Genomic DNA, 10,775 nt, shown 5'->3' with positions numbered 1-10,775 from the left:
AGCCTCCATTTTCTCAAATACAAACCCAAGAGCCCAGCTCCGATGTCCTGGTGAATCATGTTTGTAAGCCCTCCTTCCTCTCCTTCCCCACCCCAGGCCGCCAGGCCAGGACGACAGGGCCTGACACTTCGTGGAAGCGCCGATGACCCAAACCTGGGCCACCTGGGCAAGGTGTAAAGTGAAAGTGGGCGCGAGTAAGTTCCCTTGGAATCAATGAATCTCAGCGGGACTACAAACCGAGTTGGGCAGGAAAGGATCAGAGACTCTGAACGTTAGTTCCACATCCGAGGTCCTGGAGAGCTGAGGAGGATACAAAAGACAGCAGGAAAAAAGCCCAGGTGAAGTGGGTGCCCGAGAGTGTTGGCGGACTCAGTTTCGGACGCCCTTTTCAGGTGGGGCTGTCTCACGCACGAAGCAGATTTCCTTCCAGGCCGCAAAGCGGCGTTTCTGCAGCTCCCAGAACTACGTCTCCACTTCTGAGGTTCTCAGTTATTGTGAAACGCATGTCTTTCCGCAATATTAATTCGAAGAAAGTTCACGGGATGGAAGTTCCTGGAGTGTGAAGAGAAGAACCCTTTGTCCACTTACCAGGCACACTCCTGGTCTGACGGAGTGGGAGGGCAGGTTTTCCTACCTGCAAAAGAAGAAGGCAATTAGACTTCAGTTGTAATAAATACATATAATCTCCTCTTGAAAGCTGTTGTTCTAGAGAACCCGCAGGCAGACCAAGCTCTTAGAAACAGTTTCCTCTGAGCAAACACAGGGGCTTCTTGGCTGGGGGAAAGTATCACTAGAAAAGGGCTCTGGGGGGGGGGGGGGGGTGGTAACCAGATACCTCTCCGGCTTTGCTGGTTTCTCTGCAGGGAGCCTAGAAGTCCCAGTCTGGTAGGTGCCTGGGGTGGAAACGACATAAAACCTGCAACAAAGCTCCCCAATGCTCAGTCCCCAAAGGACACTGCACTGGCCTCAGGCTCCTTGAACAGTTTAACCCAAAAGATGGATATCAGGCCAAACCATGGAATTTATACCAACAATATGAATGACAATATCTAGGGAAGAGATCCCTAGATGGCCTGCTTCCTCACTCTGGGCCTGTGGTCGCTATTGAGGCTTTAAAGACGATGAAGGTGAGGGGCCAGACTTCGTGATGCCCTGCCCTCAAGTGACCTGAGATGCTGCCTTTGCTGACCAAGAAGCACAGAAGCCAGACCTGTGGGGCAGACAGCAAGGACCAGTAATGCATAGGCTGCCCAGGGAGCGCCCACGTCAGCTGGCACCCAAGGAAATGCAACACCAGGCCCGCAGGTCCCTCGCTCCCCTCTGAACTGTACTTGAGTCCTTAGTAATTTACCACGAGAGACAAGTGAGAGGTCGTTATCCACACCGTTTAATCAGCTCTCTGGTTTCGAGGACATAGATCGGTGGGTGGGGGCCAAGACGCTGTGTTTGTGGAGTGTGGACACGGCGGGCCGTTGGAGCTGCTGGGGTGCTCCTCAAGGACTGAAGGTCCCACCGTCCTGTGCCAGGATCCCCTACGCCAGGACAGACCATTTGGAAGAGTTGCCCAGAAGGACTCAGTGTTAGCTGTAGCGTTGGTTTCCATGACATTTGCTCAGGCCATTTTAATAGTTGGGGGTGGGAGGAAGAGCAAGTGAAATTCTCAGTGTAGGTATTTATTTTATTTTATTTATTTTATTTTATTTTTTAATTTTATGTTATGGGGAAGGGAGGGAGAAAGAGAGAGAGGAAACATTAATGTGTGGTTGCCTCTCACCTGCCCCCACCAGTGCCGGGCCTGCAACCCAGACATGTGCCCCGACCTGGAATCGAATCAGCGACCGTTTGCTGGAAACTCAATCCACTGAGTCACACCAGCCAGGGCGTAGTGTAGGTTTTTAAAAATGACCTCGTTTTTCTCCAGCCATATTATTAAGTGAACTATGAAACGCGAAGGCCTTGATTTTGTGAACTTTCATTACAAAAAAGAATTCTCCCCCGACATTAAACGTGCTTTGTGCCACTGGAGGGCTCGGCTGTGCAGTGATGAAGTTATCTTGTTCTCGAGTGTCAAGTGCCACAGATGTCAGCATGCGTGGGCGGGGGGCTCCGTCACGGAGAACCCCAACCTGGCACGTAAACGCAGCTGATCTGACAGATGAGCCGCCGCCCGCGTCTGCGCACGCACAGAGGGAGGGGCTGGGCGCAGCCTCTCAGAGAGCACTGCTTCAAGCCCGGGAACCCTCAAGTGTTTGGTTTGTAGGGAGGAGGCGTTCCGGGGAGCGGGGGCCTCGTGAGCAAAGGCTAGAAGAACTTGAGGCTTTCCGGGAACGGTAATAAACCCAGTCAGGGTGGGTGGGGTAGGGTCAGGGGAAGGGGCAGGTGCCAAAGGTGGGTTGACGTCAGGCCGCCAAAGTCCGCGTGTAATTAGTCTAATTAGAGTTTCGTCTATTGAAGGAGGATGCTGAGCCCGGTATTTTGCAAAGGCAGCCCCGCTTTCAGTGCGTGTGAGGTTGGAACAGCAGGTGACCTGGGAGGGCAAGCACGCGTTAGGAAAGGTGATGATGGCCTGAACTAGGTCAGTGTCTGCTGGGGCAAGGGAAGGGGCAGATGCCAGAGCCATTTCTAAGGGATGACAACTGATCACCAGCAGAACTGACGACGACTTCGGGTTCCAGTGTGGGCGGCGGTCTCTGGGAGGAAGGCAGGCAGGTGAGGACAGAGAGGGGATGGAAGCTGAGGGACTGGAGTTTCTCCGTCTCGAGACTGACTGTAGGTACAGCGTGGACTTTTCACCTGCACACCTAACGAAGAGCTCTTGGGAACACACTTTGCGGCCCCCCTCCCCCTCGCAGGACAAAGGGTTGCCCGCCAGCCAGCGCAGGCAGGCGGCCCCGTGCACGTGCTGTCTAGGGACACGGGACAGATGTTTTCACTTCCTTCCATCCGTGATCATCCATTTCTGGTGCGTGATCCAGGTGTGCTTTCCCTTCATCCGCGATCATCTCTCTCTGGCAAGTGATCCAGGTGTGCTTTCTCTTTCCGCGTCGCCGCCTCTGCAGTCCTAGGCACCCTTCTGTTCACGCCCCTTCCCTGGGCCGTGTCACACTCCGTTTAGATGTCTGTATCCTTCTGTAACCGCCTTGGGGAAAAAGGACTGTTTCGTTTATCGGATTTGTTTCTGTGTATTTGTCCTTTCTGCATTTCATCCATTACACTCTTCAAAGTAGCACAACCGCTTGTGTAGAGTGAGGTGGAGTAGGAACCTTGGGAGGAAACTCCTAGGTGACCAAGCCCACCTACCCGCCGCAGAAGGCACCATGAGCAGCACCGTGAGCGAGGAATGAGATGAGACGCAGACCCTTCAGGAGGTGTCAGCTGGGGGCTCATCCAAGGTACCCAGAGACCAGCATGGAAGTGCTCCCAAAGCGACCAACTCTGGGGCAATTTGCACATCACGTGATGACAGCGATGGGTAACACATTAAACACACAGTACCACCTGAGCTGGATGAGGAGTGGCCTCTGTAGTTCCCAGCACTGCCCTACGGGAGACAGTAACCTCACACGGTGTAAGCAGCTTTGGCAGAACCACCGCCACCGGGTGACCAGACACACCGAGGATACAGCATCTCCTCGTGATGCTCCCCCTGAGATGCAGAGCTCGAGTCCACTGAGAGGAAACATGAGACGAACCCACACTGCGGGATGCGCTCTACCAAGCAGCGGGCCTGGAGCCCTCAGAAGGGTCCAAGGCAAGACAGGAGCTGCTCCAGACCAGAAGGAACTCACAAGAAGCAGCATCCAGTGGCAGAGGGAGATCTGGCCTGGACCCCTCTGTTGTGAAGGGCCTCACCAGGATGGCCGGAGGAACGGAAAGGGGCCTGAGGGGGAGAGGGCGGCAGGGCCACCACCCACTTCCTGACCGTGGAGGGGGGCTGTGCAGGGACACACACAGGAAGTGTTTGGGGTGGCGGGCCATCAGGCTGCCAACTTCCTTCACAGGGTTCAGGGGACGAACGTGCTTTTACTGTAATTGCTACTTTTCCATAGTATGGCTGAGACTGTTTCAAAATAAAAATTTTATTTATAAAAGGTATCAGTTACTTTATTTTGGCAGTTCAGATTTTTTTCTTAAAGAGGAGGTAGGCTGCTCCCATACAAGGCGGACCGGATGGGAAGAGATCTTCAGCTCCGACTCGGCCTCGCTAGTCTGAGAGCAGATTACAGGGGCCACGTCTGTCGAGCGGAAAGCGGCAGCTCAGAGCGTGTGGGGTCTTGCTTCCCCCCCAGGCCGGCTGCAGGAGAAGTCACTGGCTCAGGGACTGCCTCAGAGCTGCGTACATCACCTGATCCTGAAAAGGGGGAGAAGAGAGCAGAGAGCTGATCACTGTGGAGGGTTGGACTGTGTCCCCCCAGATCGTATGCTGAGGTGCCAGTCCCTCAGAGGGACGACACCTGCAGACAGGGCCTTAACGAGGTGATCAAGTGAAAACAGAGTCGTCAGGGCGGGCTCTCACCCAACAGGGCCGGCAGCTTTGTGAGAGGCGGAGATTAAGACACCCACGCGCACAGAGGGAGGCCCACGCGCGCACACACAGAAAGAAGACAGTCATGTGTGCAAGGAGAGAGGCCCCGGAGGACGCCAACCCCGCCGACACCGTGGCCTGGACTTCTGATCTCCTGCACTGTGAGAAATAAACTTGTTCAGGCCAGCCAGGCCACAGTGCTTTGTCACGGCACGCAATTCCACTCACGCTCCTTCCTGCAGGGAATGCCGTGACTCATGACTGCTGGCATGCAACGTTTGCCCCCAGATCAGGTTAAAAGATCCTTATGTCTGTATCTAACTAGCAAAGGAAGCAAACGCTGAACCAAACGGAGCCCGGCCTGGAATGAGGGGCAACAGCAGAGGCGTCGGACGCAGCGTTAACACCTGCCGGAATGGTCCGTTGCTGCCAGCGGGGCCGCATCCCTGTGTTTCAGCAACCGTGCACGGGAGCTTCTTCGTCCTGGCCCCCCCTCGGTGGTGCCGGCCCTTCACGTTTGAGTCAGTCCACTCCTACGCGTTTATCCCAAAACACACAGCACATTTTCATCTTTAAAATCTGATTTTGGTAAACTTTTTTGGAAAGGTAAAATGTTCACGAGGTTGGAAAGTACATGTAAACAGCTGTAAAACGGGAAAAGGCCCTCTCCTACACTGCCCCCCCGAGATGCACCCTTCCAGGTTCTCCACTGCACATATGCACAAGCACTAGTAATACCTTTTCCTCTTCTTAGTATAAATGGTGGCAGATCACACATGATCCCAGCTTTTAAAAAAATATATGAAATATTCCTCAGTCTTTTTAGAGCAGTTACAACAGAATTCATTACACGATCCTTCAGAGCTTCAGTCTTTAACTGTTGTGCACAATGCTCCACACGATAAATAATCTTACGCCGACATGTGTCCCTGAGGGTAAAGTCAGCCAGGAGCCGCTGGGCCAACACCTGCAGTGATTATAATCTGACCCGTCACAAGGGCTGTGTGGACAGACTCCCCACCAGCTGCACACGAAAGCAACTGTGTCCTCATTTCCTGGCCAAAAGGGTGTGATCAAGTTTTGAGATTTCTGCCAAAAAATAGGTTAAGTTACGTCTTTTATTATCAGTAAGAGTTGCTGTAGCTGAGTAAGTTACTCATGGGCCTAAAAGCTACCGCCACCGCCCGAGCCCCTCCCGGTCACGCCGGGGAGGAGGTGGCCGCGGAGCTGACTCGGGGCACGAGGCCGAGGCAGGAGGCGCTGGAGCTCAGCAGTGCCTCCGGACTCCAGTTCTCAGCCAGTCACCGCGCTGGGAACTGCTGAGGAAGGGATGACGACGTAAAGGAAATGGCCGTGGCCATTTGATGACATAAAGGAAACGGGAGCAGGTCCTTACGGCTCAGACGGATGACGGCTCCGAGCGCCTGGAGACACAGGATGTGTGGGCGCTGCCCGACTTCCCTGAGCAGTGACCGTGTCAACCCATCACAGGCACCACAGGAACAACATCAGAAACAACAAGTAAAACCTGGCACTTCACGTAAGAGAAAGTCAGAGTGACTTTTTTACCCTTTTCTGACTCTACGGTGAAGGCACTTTACTTTCCTGAGACGTCGGGGTGAGTCCCTAGTGCTTAGTTTGGGCGGTCCAGCTCCGGGCAGACAAGAAGCTGCTCACTAAAGGGGGCGCGGCAGGTCAGACACTGCGTGGACGAGGCTGATTGACAGCCCTGAGGCCGCGGGAGCAAACACACGGCGTCACTGCCCGAGCTCCGGTCTCCAGGACAGACGCAGACCACGTCTCAAGAGCACTCCCACAGAGGCACTCCCTCTGCTCGTCCTCACGAATCCCCGTCGGCCGGTCTACACTCTAGTCTCTGTTCGCTCTACCTTTAGGAGCACTCCTTACCTTTTCTGATATGGATGATTTTACTTTCTTGAAAGCTTCTTCGAAATGCTTCTGACTAATCTTGAGTTCACCTGTGGAGCAAATGCACAAAAACACGCATCTGGGTATAGCATGGGGGCTGTGACTCTAACTCAGTTTACTTCGAGAGGCTTCTGAGAATTCGAGAACACAGAGGTCCTCACTGGTGAGGCTCAGTGGGCTGGGCCTCCTCCTGCAAACCGAAGGATCAACACTTCAACTCCCCGTCAGGGCACGTGCCTGGGCTGCGGGCCAGGGCCCCAGCTGGGGGCGTGTCAGAGGCAACCAATCAACAATCAATATTTCTCTCGCATGTTGGTGCGTCCCTCCCTCTTTTTCCCTCCCTTCTTCTCTCTCTCTAAAAATAAATAGAATCTTAGATATGTGTATGAAATAAAAAGAATAATGAGGAAATTAGTGATGACATTGGTTCCAGTCTTTTTGAGAACAATGAATAGTGTTCTGAACCAAATATAGTCTGTTTATCAGTTTTTAGACCCTTTTTCCTTTTAATTTAAATTACTATTTATGAGCATATTTAATTTTACAAAAATGCTTAAATTTTATGTCATACATTTTAGTGCTACCCTCACCCACCGGTAATCAAAACAGTCTATTTTGGGTCAAATTATATAAAAAAGTACTCTGGCCCTGGCTGGTGTAGCTCAGTGGAGTGAGCGCAGGCCTGTGAACCAGAGGGTCACCAGTTTGATTCCCAGTCAGGGCACGTGCCTGGGTTGCGGGTCAGGTCCCGCTGGGGGACATGAGAGAGACACCACACACTGATGTCCCGCTCCCTCTGTCTTGCCCTTCCCCTCTCTCTAAAAATAAACAAAATCTTTAAAAAAATAAAATAAAAAGGTGCTTTGTCTTTAATTAGAGAGAGATTCTTATCTCTTTAAAGACAGTCCATGTATTCTACTTGTGCATTAGCTCCCAGCTTTATGGAGCTATTGTGGACACGGGAAAGTGTAAGGCAGGCAGCGTGACCATACAGTACATGCATGTGCTGCGGAATGAGGAACACAGTAAGGTCCCCACGCATGAGTACCTTTGTTTCCGAGTGGTGATAACTTAAGATCTTTCTTAACGACTTTCCAGTAGATAACACAGTATTGCTAACTGCATCCCTTGTGCAGTACGTTAGACCCTGTAACCAACCCATTCATCTCACTGCAAGGGCGTCTATGCCTTCTGACCGGCACCCCCAGTGTCCCCCACCCCCGCTCACCAGAGTTCAACGCAGCACCGCCCAGAGACCTACCACTCGCACACAGATAGCCCCTTGCAGGCCCTGACGCCCCTGTCCCCCACCATTTGGGGGGAATAATGGTTGTTAATGCTGCTGTTGAGTTCTGTTTACATTTGCATTGGTGAAATATTATTTATGTTATTAAATATTTTACCACATTTTTTACTTCCAATTTTTTTTCCTGTTTTCCTCTTCTAAAACAGAAGGTGCATCTTATGGTCCGAAAAATTAGGGTGCCCTAAAAATGGTGTTTATGAAGAACCAGAACTGTTCTCTTCAAAGATAACGCATGTACGTTGAACTGGGGATGGAGAGCAGACTCCACAGCTGTCAGTGAGGGTGCGGACACGCAGTCAGATGTTGCGGAGTCACAGCACCACGACACACGATACGTGGCATGGGCAGAAGTGGTTGCCGTTGTGAGTATGGGGACCAGAGTCTGCTCCTTGTGCCACTTATTAACTACTGTGTTACTTCCCCACACAAACAACTGTAAACCTACTTCTGCCTCACCCCGGACAATACGCAGTAGATAATGTCACAACATTGGATTAGAGGGGGTTCTAATTCTTTGTAAGGTTATGCCATTACATAAGTATGAGAGGTCAAATGACTAAATGTAAATCAGGCTTGGCTTAGAGTATTAATATAACAACTTATACGATGATAATTTATACTTATAACAGTAAACTCTCTACAGAGATATTAGAATAGAATATTTACCTAAAAGTAAAATAAAATGTGCAGCTGAACGCATCAAATGGAAGCGAATGGCATTTAAGTCTCAGTAAGATGCTAATGCAGTGATTTTCAACCTCTTTTACTTCATGGCACACATAAGCTAATTACTAAAATTCTGTGGCACACCAAAAAATGTATAATATTTTTTGCCAATCTGACAAAAAAAGGTATAATTTTGATTGCTTTACCAAAACAAAAGAAGAAAAAAGAAAAAGAAAAAAAATTACCCACCCTTCTTGCTCCAAAGTGACTTAAAAAAAAAAAGTAAAATCAGTGCCTATACTTGTATAGAGAGATTTCTGGTACCAAGAATTAACCAATCAGACACGAGCTTATGCCATGTGACCGATAAGATGCAACTCATATTTATAGTGCAAGACAGGGCACTCACACTGGATGGCTATTGTTGGGCTGGCTGCTGTCATTGTTTTATCTGACAATCTAAGGGAAGAGAGGTCAGTGCCGCTGACTAAATAATCAAGTATTGCATGTTTTAAAAATACTCACAGTACACTGGTTGGTTGGAAATGACTGTACTAATTATATCCCACTTACTTCCAAAAGGAATTTACAGTACATTACGGTAAGAGAAGTTCGGATAACTGAATCGCAATCTAAGCTGAGCACACAACACGTGAAGTCCCACAGGACAGACGCCCGGGAATGCCCACTGCAGCACGGCAGCGACGTCCGAGTCAGGACTCGTTCTGTGTGTTCACAGGCAATGTCCGAACGGGCTCCCTGGGAGCAGCCAACACACGTGCGGACACAGAGGCCTGTCAATTTCTGGTTACAAAACAAGCCCCCAGACAGCCATCAGATCCAGCTCTCGGGCGGTATACTACCAGGTAAGATGCTTTTTATAAGATACTCTAGTTTTGTTCGTTATATCCCACCTACTTCCAAAAGGAATTTAAAATAAGTTATAATAAAAGAAGTTCAGATAACTGAATCTTAAAATGAAACAACAAAAAAACCTCGGAGCCGTCATGATTAAGACGCGGGTGCTGACAAGTCTGAGCTACCGCACATGCACGGCCGTGCTGTAAACAAAACGCAGCTCTAAGATTCCTGGAGGACAATGACAGAAGGGAAAAGAAAAAAATCAGCACCAATAAAAAAGGTCTCTTTTGAAAATGTACTGAACCAAAGGAGCTCAATACAGACTTGAAGCTTACATGGAAGTCCAGATTTAGAGGAAAAGGCAGGTCTTTTGAAGAAGGAGTTCTACAAGTCCTGTAAAGAACAGCTGTAACCTGCAACTGATTAATGATTCATTGTCACAGGCACCAAGCAGAGGCCATCTCTGAAGAAGACCTGGTTGGAATCCTTTTTGGCTACATGCAAATGAATCACATGAAGACACGGTCAAATGTGAAGAATGTTGCAAAGCTGTTGAGATGGCCCCAAAGACTCACATTAATAGCATACATCGACTTTGTATTTAGAAGTGAGAGTCTATATATACGGTAGGTTATTTCCATGTCCGTTTCTCCCTGTGTGTGTGTTTTCTAAGCAGCCAGTTTAGGCTGTGAAAGCAGATGCTACTTTAGCAAAAGAATGAGAAGCTTTCCCAAGACTGATAACAGACCAAATCCATGGTGAAGTCGGTGAGTGGACCCACCTGCCTAAGCCCAACCATTTGTGTAAGATAAGGAAAGATCGAATACTTTGTTAGAAAGGCACCAAATAACTTTGCTATCATTATAATTGTCAGCCATAGAGGCACACTATATTCTGAAAGGTTTCTGAAGATCTCATCAGAAAGTATCTGCTTTAATATCATAAAGAACAAACGCTAGAAAACGGTCACATTCTAGGTCAAAAGCGGCTTTAGATATCCAGCGTGATAACTGGTTAGGACTGAGAGATTCCAGAGACAATCGTACCTCTTTCGTTTCCGCTTTTCTGTCTCGCCATTTCCTGCCTCAGGGCGCAGAGAGAAGCTTCCCGCACCAACGCAGAGAGATCCGCGCCCCTGCAACGAAAGAAGTGTTCGTCTTTACTTACACGCTACTCAGACTGAAAGGAGGCTGAGAGCCCTTTTCCTTCACGTCACATGTTGGGCGATCAGAAAAGAAACTGACAGTGAAGGTGGGAGAAACCAATTCGCACCAGCAGGAAGGAGCTCAGCTTTCGCTGAGACGGGTTCTGACTTTCTGGAGAAAGGAAACCGTGAAGGAAGCGATGCAGTGAACCATGCACAGTGCCACAGAAACGGCGGCACAGACCCACACTCAGACAGGAAGTCCGGAGCACCCTCAGTAGAGACTGACACGTTCTTCACCGTGAACTTGCGTCCAGGCAGCCTGTGCTCAAGGGCCGACGGCC

General features: G+C 49.9%; 1 protein-coding gene across 2 annotated transcripts in view; it reads right to left on the bottom strand.

Moving 5' to 3' along the window:
• Positions 1 to 4,061: 4,061 nt before the first annotated feature.
• The window catches only part of NVL (nuclear VCP like), a 52,419-nt gene continuing 45,705 nt past the window's right edge, over positions 4,062 to 10,775 (bottom strand). For both annotated transcript variants that reach the window (XM_036016200.1, XM_028531247.2), the window contains exons 21-23: positions 10,334 to 10,422; positions 6,434 to 6,504; positions 4,062 to 4,351 (exon numbers count right to left, since the gene is read on the bottom strand). In XM_036016200.1, the coding sequence (XP_035872093.1) occupies positions 4,307 to 4,351; positions 6,434 to 6,504; positions 10,334 to 10,422 (205 nt within the window). In that variant the 3' untranslated portion in view covers positions 4,062 to 4,306. The remainder of the gene's footprint in view (positions 4,352 to 6,433; positions 6,505 to 10,333; positions 10,423 to 10,775) is intronic.

The sequence above is a fragment of the Phyllostomus discolor genome, chromosome 15 (genome assembly GCF_004126475.2).
Source record: "Phyllostomus discolor isolate MPI-MPIP mPhyDis1 chromosome 15, mPhyDis1.pri.v3, whole genome shotgun sequence".
Classification (NCBI taxonomy): domain Eukaryota; kingdom Metazoa; phylum Chordata; class Mammalia; order Chiroptera; family Phyllostomidae; genus Phyllostomus; species Phyllostomus discolor.
Note: the sequence above shows the minus strand (reverse complement) of the source record. Positions and strands in the feature narration are given on the sequence as shown.